This window comes from Pseudoliparis swirei, chromosome 1 (genome assembly GCF_029220125.1).
Source record: "Pseudoliparis swirei isolate HS2019 ecotype Mariana Trench chromosome 1, NWPU_hadal_v1, whole genome shotgun sequence".
NCBI lineage: Eukaryota > Metazoa > Chordata > Actinopteri > Perciformes > Liparidae > Pseudoliparis > Pseudoliparis swirei.
In genome coordinates, this window is record NC_079388.1 from 5,650,637 (window position 1) to 5,666,740 (window position 16,104).

Here is a 16,104-nt window from a genome sequence, read left to right on the forward strand (position 1 = left end):
CACACACACATACACACACACACACACACACACACACTAACACACACTCACTCGCTTTCTTCGTTTTCTTCGATTCGTCTTAACAGGTGGTCATTCAGATGCAAGACCGGCTCTGCAGGAGAGGTGGAGAGAAGGATGGGGGGGTGGGGTGGGAGGGTGAGGATGAAGATGAGGCGATACAGTGAGGAGGAAAGGAAATGACTCGGCGGGGAACATCAAGGGAGACGTGGACATCACGCGTCATGTGATCTCTCCCCTCGCCAATGGGGTTGGACTCCATGAAGGCTGTCGGCGTCGTCGCGGTACCAAATGTTTATGCTCCCATGAAGGTTTCGCTTTTTAGAAGAAACGATGACTATAACACACCTGTAGTCACACCTGTGACTTCACTGCAAGCCGGACTCGTCTTTTATCAAGCTGTGAGAGGAGTGTGTGTGTGTGTGTCAGGGATAAAGAGTTCCCCGAGACCATTTGTCACAGAAGTTGGTGTGTCTGTGTGTGTGTGTGTGTGTGAGTGTGAGTGTGAGTGTGTGTCCGTCTACACCCGGCATTTATCTTTTATGTGGCTGTTTGTGTTTTTATGTGACACTTCATATCCCCGTCCATTTATCCTTTTTTTTCCATCCGCCCTCCAGAAGCATTACCGTATTGCTTCTGTCCGACGATACATCACCTCCCCTCCCACGGCCGCGGGCAGCGGGGGCAAACGGGGTGGGGGGGGGGGTGTTTCATATGAAGCGGGCGCTATTCGGCGCCCCGCGTTCCCCCCCCCCCCCACCCCCTGCTCCGCTGTCCTCGAGCAGGACTGTTAGTCCCAGACGGCCTCGGGGGGTGGAGGGGGGGGTGTCTCCTGCTTCCATATATTTTCAGTGCAGTGTTGGAAATAACGAACCAGTCTCCCTCCTCGGGGGGTCAGGAATATACGACCTGCAGAGTCTCTCCGCGACAGGTGGACATACCTGTGTGTGTTTCTTTTATTTCACATTCGCTGCACAACTCCTCTTCCTCTCATCATCCTCAATAGGACATGTCATATTCTACATATTTAAGGTATTTTAGGCCAGGGGGGGGGGGGGGGAGAGAGAGAGAAAGAGAGAGTACGATCTTCTCATCAATAGTCAGTGTCATCAAAATGTAGTTTAGACACCTCCTCCTCCTCCTGCTCCTCCTCCTGTGTGTGTAAGAAGTGTAATGGCTGTTCCTGGTGGAGCATCAGTTTTCTGCTCTCATCCCCGTCTTGGAGCTCAGTCGAAGGAAAAGGCGGGCTGACAAGTCGCCCCCGCAGGTCTCATCCCGCCCCGAGGATGTAGAACGTTCCCGAAAAGACCGATTATTAACTGAACCGCTTCGCCCGCGAGGCATTTAAATGGTCTCGTTTTCGCCCGTAACAGAATGTTCACCGAGCGGGTGAGGCGAGGGAGGGCAGGGGGGAGGGAAATGGACGGCCACACTTTCAGCTATACTTTAGAAGGGACCCCATCGAAGCACCGAAGCACAAGCTCCTCCTCACACACATGAAGGCCTTCACACACACACACGGGATAATGAGGAGGAGACTCACTCCTCCCTCTGTGCCAGAAGACCTTCGTAAAGGAGTCGTTTTTGAAGGATGGAAAACAGTTATTTTCTGTATTGTGTTTCTATGCCAGCGTTAGCGACACCCCCCCCCCCCCCCTCCCTGAGGAGCGCTTATACAGCATCAAGTGACAGTCTTGACTTTTAAAACTTCAAAATAGCCCTTGCTCCGTTACTGAGGGTGCTTCTCTGCTTTCTCGTGGAAACTGATCCACTTCTTGTTTGTTTCCTCTTCTCCACAATCCTCTTCCAAAGTCTTTGATTCGGCCTTCACCGACATTTAAAAAAATTCCACATCAACGTCATCACTTGTTCACCCTGTGACTCTTGGTCGATAGCTTCAGTTTGGACTCCGGGAGGAAACGTCAAGTTTCTGCTTAATGTTGAGATAGTTTTTTTTCTTTTTGTTGGGCATTTGTTGTGGTTTGGTTAAAAAATAAGTACATTTAATCAGTGAAATACCTTTTATGTTTGTTACAGGCATTTTTCAAAAAAGTTACATCCCAAAACTAAAATTGTATCAAACTTTTTCCATTTATTTATTTATTCGAACAGGGACCGTCAACCCAGGGGTAAATGTGTCTGTCTTAGCTATAAGGCTACATTTCAACTGTCGTCCCTGCGGCCAGATGTTACGAGCCTTCACCACTGGACAGAACGGTTGATGAAATAACGTCAACGTTGACGAGAACGGCGGTCTCCTCGGTGATCGTCTCGTGTTCGGGCTCGTCCGTCGTCACCTGGAAGCCGTGCGTCACCCACGTCTCGTCCTGAAGGGCAAAAGAAAAGAAGAAACAACAACCCTGGCTTCCAGATCCAAATCGTCTGCATAATGAAGGCCAATCATTCACGAAAGCAGCTTTGAAATGGGTGTTCGGCAGCCCGTCTGTCACGTGGTTCGGTCCGAGAGGCAGAGCTTTTGTTTCTTCGTCACATGCTCTTTTCTCTGACTCCCCCCTCGGAGTGACACTTTGGTTTTCTATTCTCTTCCCTCCCCCCCCTCCCCCCTCCCCCAAAGGCCCATTAGTCTGTCTAAGGAGGCTGTGATTACAGGACTTATGTGTTCAGCGTGTGATCGTCGTGCCAACGTTGTCCTCGGAGTCTCTCTCTGTGACGGACCGCTCACTCAGATCCCTTTCCGTGTCGCCCCGAGTATTCATTCATTTGCACTTGGTGTGCTCCTCCTCCTCTTTTCCTTTTTTTTCTCTCTCTCTCTCTTGTCGAATCGACTTTATAAATTTTTTGGTCATCTCTTTTTTTTCTCTTCATGTGGACTCTCTGTCTCGCTTCTCTCTCTTCTGCCCTCCTCTTCCTCTTCTCCGTGTCTTGGCCTCTCCCACTTCTTGGAATGTCTCTATGTTATCAGAGAACCGCAGAACCCTGCTTTGGCCACTCGAAAAACACTGACATTGAGTGTTAAGTCCAGCGAGGTGCCGGTGTCTCAATAATAAAGACAAAAAAAAACACAAAGTCCCTCTTCCCTCTCATTGGCTACTGAGGGATCCATCGATCCAAGCTGAGCTGATGCCGAAGAGTAAAAGAGGGCAGGTGGCTCTTTTCTTGGGTCTTTGCAGGGAGTTCTTCAAAGTGCTGAGAAGAAGAACAAGAAGGTTGTGTCAGGTTGTCAGACTTGCATCGCCTCGAGGCTCTGCGTGTCAAGAGTGTGTGTGTGTGTGTTTGGGTAGGGTAGCACCACAGAGGGTCTTTTTAAGCAGACGATCTTAAAAGCACGGGTAACTTTAAAGTCAGCAATATCTTTTAAAAAATCAGGCGGTAATGCACCATATGTCGCGGCAGATGCTGGAACGGCCGCCCTCGCTCCGACGTGGTCTGTCACTTCTCGGTTGACGTGCTGGGTTTGAGGGTGCGTGGGTACTAATTTTTCAGTGGTGGACGTTTTTTGGATCTTGTACTTAAGCAGAAGTAGTAGTCGTAGTAGTAGTACGAGAATATACTCATTGCTTCCTCTCTCTTCCTGTCCAAGGTCCTGAATCAGACTCAGAGCTTCCTCTCTCTTCCTGTCCAAGGTCCTGAATCAGACTCAGAGCTTCCTCTCCCTTCCTGTCCATGGTCCTGAACCAGACTCATAGCTTCCTCTTCTTGTCCAAGGTCCTGAACCAGACTCATAGCTTCCTCTCTCTTCCTGTCCAAGGTCCTGAACCAGACTCATAGCTTCCTCTCTCTTCCTGTCCATGGTCCTGAACCAGACTCATAGCTTCCTCTCTCTTCCTGTCCAAGGTCCTGAACCAGACTCAGAGCTTCCTCTCTCTTCCTGTCCAAGGTCCTGAACCAGACTCAGAGCTTCCTCTCTCTTCCTGTCCAAGGTCCTGAACCAGACTCATAGCTTCCTCTCTCTTCCTGTCCAAGGTCCTGAACCAGACTCATAGCTTCCTCTCTCTTCCTGTCCATGGTCCTGAACCAGACTCATAGCTTCCTCTCTCTTCCTGTCCATGGTCCTGAACCAGACTCATAGCTTCCTCTCTCTTCCTGTCCAAGGTCCTGAACCAGACTCATAGCTTCCTCTCTCTTCCTGTCCATGGTCCTGAACCAGACTCAGAGCTTCCTCTCTCTTCCTGTCCAAGGTCCTGAACCAGTCTCACAGCTCAGGCCTGCTCCCTGTTATATGTAACGCTAACCCAGAGGCCTGTTATTCTCTGGACTCGTTTTGAAAGCTCCACTTCCGTGTTCCGCCTGCCGTCTTTTCACTGCCGCAGCCGGCGGATGACAGAGAGCTCTTTGTCCAGCGCGAGCCCTCAAAGTGATATTAACAGGTATTAAGGCACTCGTCACGTACGCTCACCCACGCCCGTTCTTGACAGGCCTGGCTTTGTGTTAATGGCTTTTCATGTTTTTCCAAGGGCGGCCCGGTCACGTTGGACCTGTGAAAGACCGCTCTGACATAGTTAGTCCTCTTGTTGACAGGCACTCACGGCACACAGTTATTTATACTGACAAGATCAAATAAATGCCTCCTAAATTGACCTCCATGCTTCTGTTTGTGTTCCTCCCCTCCCCCCTTTTCCTTGTCTCTCCCCCACAGTGGTGCTGCTGAATTCTAAAGAGACTCAAGCCGAGCTGGGCTGGACGTCCTACCCCCCCAACGGGGTAAGTGTGCTTACTTGCATTTTGTTTTCACCTGCACGTCCGACTTGTTTGTTCATGTGTTCCTTCGCTCCAGGACACAGCTGCTGGCTTAACAGCTGGCCCAGACCCCCCCCCCCCCCGTCTCTACGTGCTCCCCGTCCTGCAGCCTTCCTCTCACACCTTTGTCTTCCAGTCCAGAGCTCATCATTATCATTAATCAATGGTGCTTATGCAGGAGAGGCTACTGCGCTGTCCAGACCAGTCACACAGATATTACTCCACACAAATAAACGCTCCCTTCTCAGTATCGATTGCTTGTAAAACTCAGCGCTAAGTTATGACTAGAAGACAAAGCCAAGAGAACCTGTTTTTCTTTTCAAAAGACTCTGCCGAAGCACTTTGTCACTTCCTTCGCACCTGGAGGCCGAGGCTTCTACGTCAAAAACACCCCCACGGTGTCTATTAAGGGAGCAGCCGTTGGGTTTAGTGTAGTTTATTGTGTCGGACCACATGCAGAGTAAATCTAAGATTAATGGACTGGTGTGACTCACATGGAATCCCCCAATAGAACCGGGAGGGAACACACTGCCCCTTGGTAGTGGTGCTATTCATCACATTACCATCACGGATAATCTATTATGTGTATTTAATTTAATTGTATTTATTTTATTTTCTTTATTTATTTTCTTTATTTTCTTTATTTTCTTTATTACCTTCGCATTGAAAATGCCGGAAGGTTATGTTTTGATCGCCGTGTATTTATTTATTTGTATGCGTGTTATTTGCAAAACTCAAAAAGTATTGAACCGAATCGCATGAAATTTGGTGGGATGATTGTTTATTATCCGGGGACCAGTTGATTAGATTTTGGGATCGATCGGTTCAAAGGTCAAGGTCAAAGGTCATGAACAGGTCAAATCTTCTTGAATCACATGGAATTTGGTGGGATGATTGGTTATTATCCGGGGACCATTTGATTAGATTTTGGGATCAATCGGGTCAAAGGTCAAGGTCATGGTCATGGAAAGGTCAAAATCTTTTTTTTTACCATAGCACGATACATTTTTGTCCAATTGGCATGCAACTAATGCCAAAATGTTCATAATTCAATGCCCAATCTTGTGATATGCGAAGGTATGCGCTCTACCGAGTGCCCGTTCTAGTTCTATTTGTTTTATTTTATTTTTTATGTTTTATTTTTATTTATTTGTATTCAGTCAATCAAATCAAATACAATAAGATATTATGTTATATAATTTCAAAACAGAAAGACTGAAAAGGTGTAGGTCGAAGCAAAACATGCTTAAATATTCCTATCCTAAATTAATATAAAATAAATCAGAAAATGTATATAAAATAAAGAAAAAATAACAAAGAAAACAAAAACAAAAAACTATATATATATATATATACATACATATATATATATATATAGATACATATATATATATATATGCATGCATACATACAAACACATACACACATACATACAGACATACATACTTCCACATATTATCTGTGTGTGTGTGTAGTGCAGCGACACTAAAAAGGCACGTTCAAAATAATACGGTGTTGCATATTTTTAGTATCGATACTTCATTAAAATAGCTATTTCATTCATGAAATATACTTCATTAGTGAGCGCGCTCACTGCTCCCGGCTCGCTGTCATGCTGCCCAGCGCGTTGACTGCAAGGGGGCGGGGCTTCGCAGCTGGGGACACAATATGGTGTTCCAGCTTTAGTTACCTCTTAATCCTATATGTGCAGGGCCTTAACTCTCGAGGGAAGCTCCGAATCCTACATTATTCCTCATGATTCCACTTTACTTTCATCAGCTTCGTTGTTCCACCAACACCGTGAGCCTCCTCGCCGGATGTTTATTCTAAAGGTCGTTTCTAATGAGTCGGCGCACCGCGGCCGCGCGGAGGCGGAAACATCCGCCAAGCATCGGCAGCAAAATGAACCTTCAGTGAGGAAGAGGCAGAGAAAAGAGACAAGAGACGCGGCTCTGACCCGTGGGCTCAGAGAACGGGCCCCGAGGCCGATGTCACCTAGAGGCTGATGTCACCTCAGGGCCAACGTCACCTCGAGGCTGATGTCAAGGCCCCTGGAGGCCGATGTCAGGCCCCCGAGGCCGATGTCACCCAAAAGCCGATGTCAAGGCCCCCGAGGCCGATGTCAAGGCCCCTGGAGGCCGATGTCAGGCCCCCGAGGCCGATGTCACCCAAAAGCCGATGTCAAGGCCCCTGGAGGCCGATGTCACCTTAAGGCCGATGTCAAGGCCCCTCGAGGCCGATGTCAAGGTCCCTGGAGGCCGATGTCACGGCCTCTGTAAGCCGATGTTAAGGCCCCTCGATGCTGTGCGGTTTGTCATCTTGACGTTATTGAAGCGTCTGAGTGGCGACGCCCACTCACCACTTCATGTCGTCGGACCGTTAACCCATCCGACCGCGTGCTTTCTTTCTCCCACTTCTCTCTCTCTCATTCTCTCTCTCTTTCCCGCCCTTTCCCTCCCTCATATTTGTACTCGCCGTTTCTTCCACTCATTCTTTAAACTACACCCCCTCCCCCGGCCGTCCTCCCTCGGCTCTCGGACGTCTCCTCTCCTCCACCTTTCTTTTAATCCTCCTTTTTTGTGTGTGTTTTCTCCCCCCCCCCCCCCCCACCCCTCTCCAGTGGGAGGAGATCAGCGGCGTGGACGAGAAGTACAAGCCCATCCGCACGTACCAGGTGTGCAACGTGATGGAGCCCACGCAGCAGAACAACTGGCTGCAGACGGGCTGGGTGGCGCGGCGCGGCGGCCAGCGCATCTTCGTGGAGCTGCAGTTCACGCTGCGCGACTGCAACAGCATCCCCGGCGTGGCGGGCACGTGCAAGGAGACCTTCAACCTCCTCTACGTGGAGACGGACCGCGACCTGGGCGGCGTGACCCGCGAGGACCGCTACACCAAGATCGACACCATCGCGGCGGACGAGAGCTTCACGCAGGGCGACCTGGGCGAGCGGAAGATGAAGCTGAACACGGAGGTGCGCGAGATCGGCCACCTCAACCGCAAGGGCTTCCACCTGACCTTCCAGGACGTGGGCGCCTGCGTGGCCCTGGTGGCCGTGCGGGTGTACTACAAGCGCTGCCTGGCCACCGTCCAGAACCTGGCGGTGTTCCCCGACACGGTGGCCGAGGCGGCCTTCGCCACGCTGGTGGAGGTGCGCGGCGCCTGCGTCAACAGCTCGGAGGTGGACGCCGACAGCCCTCCCAGGATGCACTGCAGCGCCGAGGGGGAGTGGCTGGTGCCCATCGGGAAGTGCAGCTGCAGCGCCGGCTACGAGGAGGGGCACAGCAGCTGTGAAGGTAGGAGGCGACGGCGGCGATGGAAGGCGGAAAGAGAGAGAGAGAGGAGGAGGTGTGGTGGGCGAGGGAAGAGGGGGATGAAAGGGGGAGACATATTTGCAGAGAAGACGTGAAGGTAGCGGAATAGACAAAGAAATCGGTTTGAATGCATCAAGTGACGTCGTGCAACGTGAACCTGAGGCACGGCGATGACGAACATCCAGCTTTTTAAAGGAACTGTTTTTGGGGCCACAGACGATTTTTAAAATATTTATAATAATCTGCCAGCGCGGTGTAATAAATCTCTCTCCAGTATGTTCATGTTTTTTGGGGGGCTTTGGTAGAAATGAGCGGTGTGAACACTAATAACCATGAATTACCTCATAAGACGGAGGTCTTCTGCAGAGGGAAGGACGGGAAGCAGAAGAGGAAATGAGAAGTGAGGTCGGAGAACAATAGAAGGAGAGAGAGAGAGAGAGAGAGATGTGGATTGGACCTTTTTATTCAAGGCAGACGTGTGTGAACACAGTGACTCATGTGCGATGATGGGCTCTGCTGAGTTTGACTCCACTCCTCTAACATTTGCATGCAGCCTGAATGACCCCACACACACACACACACACACACATACACACACGCGGTATCGGCCGTGTCCAGCCCGGGGAGTCGAGCTCTGACGTAAACACAGAATGACGCTGTTGAAAAGACGTTTTGTCTCTCAAGCCGTTCTCACGCGGCGGTTTGACCGCCAGCTTTCACACCTCGTCTTGCGATTGTTGCGCAACGCGGCGTGGGCCCAGTGGGGTTGTTACGTAACGTAACGTACGTGACATAACTGGCTCTGTGAAAGTCCGGAAGGTTACGCAACTGAACCACGGTCCAGTCAGTCAGCTTGTTGTGGGACTGGACCGCGGCCTCCTGGGTGCACGTCCGGTGTTTTCCCTACGGACGTGGCGGGGTAACGCCTCGCCGTTTGGCGCGTCTCACTCTGACGTGGACGCGTTTACACTGGAGTTACCGGAGGAGGAGGAAATGCGAGCCGGGCGCCATTTAAACGTCTGACAGACGGACGGAAGCAGCAGACGCCGAGAGCAGAGGAGCGACCAGGAAACGCTGTGCGGCACGGAGAGAGCGTGGTTACCATGGTGACGGGGAGAACGCACAACTCCTATAGGACTGAAGGGGGGAGAGAAGAAGAGACCGGGCTTGTTTCCAAAGGGGAGGGAGGGAGAGGGAGGGAGGGAGAGAGGGAGAGCGAGAAGGAGAGAGAGGGAGACGGGGAGAGAAAGAGGGAGAGAGGGACAGAGGAAGAGAGAGAGGAAGAAGGAGCAAGAGAATGAGGGAGGGAGAGGGAGAGGGGGGAGAGTACGGGAAAGAGAGGGAGGGAGACGGACAGAAGGAGAGAGAGGGAGACGGGGAGAGAAAGAGAGAGAGGGATGGAAAGAGGGACAGAGGAAGAGAGAGAGGAAGAAGGAGCAAGAGAATGAGGGAGAGAGAGGGAGAGGGGGGAGATTTTTTTTTTGATTTTTGAAAAACACTTTATTTACATTTTTTCCATCACAACGTTTTTCTACAAATAAAGTGTTTTAAAAATCAGGTTATTTAAAATAAAAGCAAACAAACAAAACATTAAAAACATTAAAAAAGAAAACATGTTTTACCGAATAAAAAGTGGTGCAAACTCCAGCTCCTCCTCTACCACAGAACAAACAATATCTTTAAAACACCAGCGTTGTTTAAAAGCATCCAGGTCTCCAATGTGCTTGTAAAACCTGAACTCCAGCCAGAGTCTGGCTCTGATGTTACAGAGCCACACTGCCTTGGCCTCCTGCCCTCTCTGTTTTCCACCGGGACTTCCTAGTTAAATAAATTGCCATTTTGCTTCACGGATAAAAAATTTAGGAGCTGCCACTTTTCTTTTTCTGTTTTTTTGTAGGCAGCTCCCATGATAAAAACCTTCTCTGTAAAAACCACATTAAAAAGACTAAAAACCACTGTTAAAAGAGCGAAGAAACTCAAAAGTCTCTTACACTCGTTAAAAACATGGTAAATAGTCTCCCGGAGGTCACAGAAGGGGCACTGGCTCAGGACAGCGGGATTGATTACCGAAATAAAAGCGTTGGACGCGACAGCACCGTGTAAAATCCGCCACTGGAGGTCAGCGGTCCTTTTCTTTAGGGGAGGCTTGTATAGGACCCCCCACTGCGGGCCAGGGCCTCCATGCCCAAGTCTCTCTGACCACACAGTCTGGACCTGTTGATGCTCTTCACGAGGTTAAAATACAAAGTCTTCTTGTCTGCTTTGTTCAGTGTGCAGTTTTCTGGGTGGCTCGTTCTTAGCAGGGGGAAGGTGAGTCCCCTAGCCCGGGCTGAGGAGATGTCTGGGAAGGGGTCTGCAGGGTCCGGCTCTGCTCTCTGCTGGCTGTAGTCGTTGAGGAGGCTCCTCTCCAACCCGGTCAGCCTCTGCCTCCACAGCTCCAGGAGCCTCCTCGCCACCTGGTCGGAATGCATCCCCAGCAGGGAGCCCAGGGCCGGGGGGTCGCTCAGCGTCGGCCCCACTGCATCCACCAACTGCTGCAGGAAAGGGTCTTTGTTCGCAACAGCGCCCCCGTTAGTCCAGGGGTGACGCTGCTGCTAATGTCCAGTCGTGCATTATAAATTAATGGTTCTCTCAACAACCAGAACAGAGAGTCAGACTGTGGCCACCTTTCGTGCTTAAAAAGGGCCCACGACTTAAAAACACCCTGATAAAAAGGAGGCAGCCCACTTAACTTTAAAATGCTGGAGTCTATTAAAAACAGAGCAGTATCCAGCCCCAGGTTGTCAGCACGTCTGAGGATGCAGCTGGCCACGTCTCGCCACACTAAAACCCGGACTCGTTAAAAACTTCTGAACAAACTGTAATCTAAAAGTGGCCGTCCGGCTGGCCAGGTGGACGAGGCCCTGTCCCCCTCCTCTCTGGCTAAAACAGCACCCCTGTGGCACCCAGTGTAGACCCTCCCAAAAGAAATCCACCATCTTCTTTTGTATGTTAGCTAAGAAGCCAGAGGAGGGTCTAACACGGTCAACCTGTGCCACAGTTGGGATGCAATAAGATTGTTTAAAACCAGTACTCTACCTTAAAAGACATCTGGGGAGCAGCCACTTCCATTTGGAAAGTTTCCCTCTATCTTCTCTGTGACGCCTCCCAGTTCTTCTGGACCATGCTCGGTTTCCCCAGGTATATTCCTAAATATTTAAAACCGTCCTTTTTCCATATGAGCTTTTGTGGAAGAACCGGAGGCCCACGCCACTCCCCACAGCGAGGGCTTCGCTTTTCTTCCAGTTCACCCTCGCTGATGATGCCGTGCTAAAATCATGTACTATTTGATTTAAAGGTTTACATCATTTTGATTCTTGATAAAAACAACAACGTCGTCGGCATATGCCGATAAAATCATTCCTTTACTAAAACCAGGTAAAACCAAACCATGTAGGCTAGAGCGTATTTTAATGAGGAGGGCTCGAGGAGAGTGCGTAGAGCATCCCGGACAGAGCACAGCCCTGCCGGACCCTCTACTCACTCTAAAAGGAGCACACAGCCTGCCGTTTATCTTCAGCACACTCTCAACATTACTGTACAACACCTTGATCTTAGCTATGAAACCAGCGCTGAACCCAAACTTCCCCAGAACTTTCCAGAGGAAGCCGTGTTCAATGCGGTCAAAAGCCTTTTCCTGATCTAGAGAAATCAGACCAGTATCCATACCCAACGAGCTGGAGACCTCCAAAACGTCCCGAATGAGGTGGACGTTGTCCACCATGGACCTGCCGGGCACACAGTAGGTCTGGTCCCGATGGAGGACCTGCTCCATAGCTCCCCTCAGCCTGGAGGCCAGGACCCTGGACAGAAGCTTATAATCCACACACAGCAGAGACACAGGGCGCCAGTTACCGATGTCCTGCGGGTTTCCTTTTTTTGGCAGTAGCGTCAGCACTGCCCTCCGGCAGGACATCGGCATGGAACCAGAGGCCAGACTCTCATTGAAGACGTCTAGGATGTCCCCTCCGAGGACATCCCAGTATTTTTTGTAAAATTCAGCGGGGAGGCCGTCGATTCCGGGCGCGCCTCCTGCATTCCTGCAGGGCAGCTTTCAGCTCTTGGGGGTTATGGGTCTGTCGAGCTCCTCATTAGTCTCCTCGGAGACCTGAGGCAGCTCCCACAGAGCCCCTCCGTCGACTCTCCTCCTCCCTATACTCAGTGGCATAAAGGGAGGTAAAACCCCACCGCTCGCTTCCGGATCTGGCTTGGCTCCACAACCGACTGCCCTCGTCCGTCAGCAGTGAGTGGATCACTGCCCTGCCCACTCCTCTTCTCCAGGCCGAAGAAGAAGCTAGAGGAGTGTCCATCTCGCGATGGTCTGGAATCGGGACCTGACCAGTGCGCCTTGCACTTTTACTTGAACAGGTCGGCGAGAGCCGCTTTTTACTTTGAGGACTTCAATATGTCCTCGATCTCCTGTGGACTCGCTTAAACTTTCTAGGTCCACTATCTCAGTCTCCAGGTCCTTCATAGATCTGGTGACGTCTCTAGTGACGTTGAAAGTGTGCTGCTGACAAAGGAGCTTAATTTCTACCTTACCACGGTCCCACCACTGCCTAAGATTATTAAAATCACTCTTCCTCAGCCTAAAAATGCCCCAAAAATAAAACAACACCTCTCTAAAATTCCTATCGAAAGTTAAAACTGTATTAAAATGCCAATATGCGCTCCTAGGTAAAAAATTCCTAATAAAAACATGACATAAAACCAAAGAGTGATCAGTAAAACCAGCCGGAACAATGCTGCACATTTTAAAAATATTAAAATGGTGCTTAAAAACATAAATACGGTCTAACCTGGCTGAGGAGATCCTTCCCTCCCTAACGTGGGACCATGTGTACTGTCGGCAGTCCGGATGCATCCTTCTCCACACGTCCACCAGGCCATGAGAATGGACCAGCCTCCTCAGCACCTGCTGTGAAGCTGGATGTGGCTCTGTGTGGTTTCTGTCATTAAAATCATCCTCTGTGCAGTTAAAATCCCCCCCCAAGAATAAAAAATCCTCCGAGGCACAGTCATTTAAAACATCATTAACTTTGGATAAAACAGCTGCCTCTCTGTCCCAGTTGTTGGAGCATAGATATTTATAAAACCACGTTAAAAGGCCGAACCGTGCTTTCACAAAGAACAGCCTCCCTCCACGATGTGTTTGACCTCCAGTGACCGAGGCTGAAGGCCCTGGAGAAGAGGAAGCCCACTCCTCCGCTGAGGTTGGTGTTGTGGCTCAGGAGGACTTCCCCCACTCCCTCCTCCAGTCCGCCTCGTTGGTGCTGTCGCTGTCGTCTCTTGTAAGAAGAGAACATCGTTGGCCTTCATCTTGTTAAATTCATAAATTGATGTTCTCTTCTTACTGTCCTCGCTCCATTTTCATTTAAAACTGCGACTCTGAAAGTGTTCAATAAAAGAAAAGTTTTAAAAACAAATAAAACTTAAAACCAACAAATCAAATAAAACACACATTGGAGCTCTCCACCTCCCCTGCTGGATGCACTCCTTTACTTTGGGCAAAACTTTTGATCCTAAAACCTCTTGTTTGTCTAATTTTTTCCCTCATGTGGAAATGGCACGAGTGTACAAAGGCCACGAGGTCAGGAAGTGATCCTTGACCTCTACTTTTTTTCCCTTTGTTTTGTGCAGAAACAGCCTGATCTCATCATCTGTGTACAGCTTTTGCGTCTGACTATTTGTTAAAACAGAGGAGAGTCGCTGTCCTCTGACCCTCCTCGTCACTACTGTCCTCCACCGGCCCCGCCCCCTGACTCCTCCTCCTCACTTCCACCCTGCTGGCCTTGGCCTCGCTGCCAGCGCTCTGGCCACTCTTCTTTCTCTTTGAGGCTCCTTTCTGCCCCCCTGCTTCCTCCTCGTCCATCTCCACCTGCTCCGCCCCCTCCTCCACTGCACCGTCCTCCTCCACCTCTTCGCCTCCCCCACCTGTCCTACCCCTCTATGGGCTTCTCGCCACCCCTGTCCTCGTCTTTTTTTTCCTTTTCCTCCTCTTTCTCACTTTCCTCATTATTCTCCACCCCACTCCCCACTTCCACCTCTAAGCCCGTGCCACCATCACCACCACCACCATCACCAATATTATTTTTGTTTTGTAATCTTTTTGTTTTTCCCCTTCTTTTCTTGTTTTCTTTCCTCCTCCCCACTTCCCACCTCACCCCCAGCCTCTACCCCACCCCTCTCGGCAGACCCCCACATCCCTCCATTTTTTGGTCCTTTTTTCCTTCTTTTCCTTTCCTCTCACCGCTCCCGACTCCACCCACAGCCTGCCTTTCACTGCCCTGTCCAGCATCCCCACCCTCATCCCCACCCTCACCACCCTTGCCCGCATCACCCCCATCACTCACTCCCTCATTCATACCCACCACATGTGTGTCGGGTGCAGCAGCAGTGACGCCGCCCGCGCCTCCGTTGGAATCGGCGGCGCTGCCGCCTCCTCTCAGAGACGCCTCACCTGCTGTTCCCCACGCTGGTGTAGCGTCAGACGGCCGGACGGACCCGAGCCGCCCGGACCAGCTGGCGCAGGGTCGCCTTCGAGCAGGCCCTCGCGGTGCCCCTCCTCCCGCAATGAAAGCACTTCATCGCCGATGAAGACGCGAGACGTTATAATTAACATCATCTACTCTGGCTGACGCTGAAGCGCAGGTTTAACTCCGGCTCCGGTCGTTGAGTATCATATAAACCGATCTACGGTAACTCATGATATGCTTCATCGAGCTCTCCTTGAACCCGATGAGATCTCTCTCATCGGGAGACCAGCTTCCGTGCCGGGAGAGCTCTCTGCTGAGAAACTCATCGGAGATGAGCGGAGGACGTTGAAACGAGGACTCTGGTGGACGGCTGGTCCAGCGGAAACACCTGTACAAACAAATCTCCCACCGAGAGACCCTCCTCTACCACTTGGCTCACCTTCCCCACCTGATCCAGGAAGATCACGACCGAGCCGTTCATCTTGGCGGCGGACTTCACGCTGCTGAACCCGACTTTCTTCCGACTGCCCGAGCAATTCCTCCACGCTGCACGAGGAGTCACCGGCAATCTTCATACCGTGTCTCCTCGTGAGCAGCGGGGGAATCGGGCAAACATTCGCCCCGAGCCCGGTGAGGCACCGGCAGCGGGACGACACCCAGAGAAAAACCCAACTAATCACCAAACAATTTAAACTACTGTGAAACCCAATTAATACACCACATAAACTAAATACACACAACTATGAAAGAACAGAAAAGAGAGAAACACACAGACAACGCTCCGCAGCTCCCAAACACACACCCTGTCGCTCTGACGCTCAGCGTGAACTGAGAGAGAGAGAGAGAGAGAGAGAGAGAGAGAGAGAGAGAGAGAGAGAGAGAGAGAGAGAGAGAGAGAGAGACAGAAGGAGAGAGAGATGGAGAGAGGGAGGGAGAGAGAGAGAGGTAGAGGGAGAGAGGGAGAGAGACAGAAGGAGAGAGAGAGGAAAAGGGAGGGAGAGAGGGACAGAGGAAGAGAGAGAGGAAGAAGGAGCAAGAGAATGAGGGAGAGAGAGGGAGAGGGGGGAGAGTATGGGAAAGAGAGGGAGGGAGACGGACAGAAGGAGAGAGAGGGAGGGAGAGAGAGAGAGAGGGAGAGAGAGAGAGGTAGAGAGACAGAAAGAGAGAGAGATGGAGAGAGAGAGGAAAAGGGAGGGAGAGAGGGACAGAGAGAGGGAGAGGGGGGAGAGTACGGGAAAGAGAGGGAGGGAGACGGACAGAAGAAGAGAGAGGGAGGGAGAGAGAGAGAGAGGGAGGGAGAGAGGGAGAGAGACAGAAGGAGAGAGAGGGGGGAGAGATCCCATGCTGTGTCTTAGTTGCTCGCCCTTCCTTCGGTACAGTTAAGCGAGTGGCGGGGGGGTCTCCTGAGGGACGGGGCCTCATGACCCACTCAGATCTACACACACAAACACACACACACACACACACACACACACACACACACACACACACACACACACACACACACACACTAATACATATGCGCATACTTCTCGTCTCTCCGTCCAGCGTGGCGGCGTGGA

At 50.9% G+C, this 16,104-nt stretch overlaps 1 protein-coding gene across 2 annotated transcripts in view; it reads left to right on the top strand.

The window, feature by feature from the left end:
* The window catches only part of LOC130198423 (ephrin type-A receptor 7), a 188,588-nt gene that overhangs the window by 42,310 nt on the left and 130,174 nt on the right, over window positions 1-16,104 (top strand). For both annotated transcript variants that reach the window (XM_056421616.1, XM_056421684.1), the window contains exons 2-3: window positions 4,616-4,680; window positions 7,337-8,009. In XM_056421616.1, coding sequence (XP_056277591.1) covers window positions 4,616-4,680; window positions 7,337-8,009 — 738 coding nt within the window. The remainder of the gene's footprint in view (window positions 1-4,615; window positions 4,681-7,336; window positions 8,010-16,104) is intronic.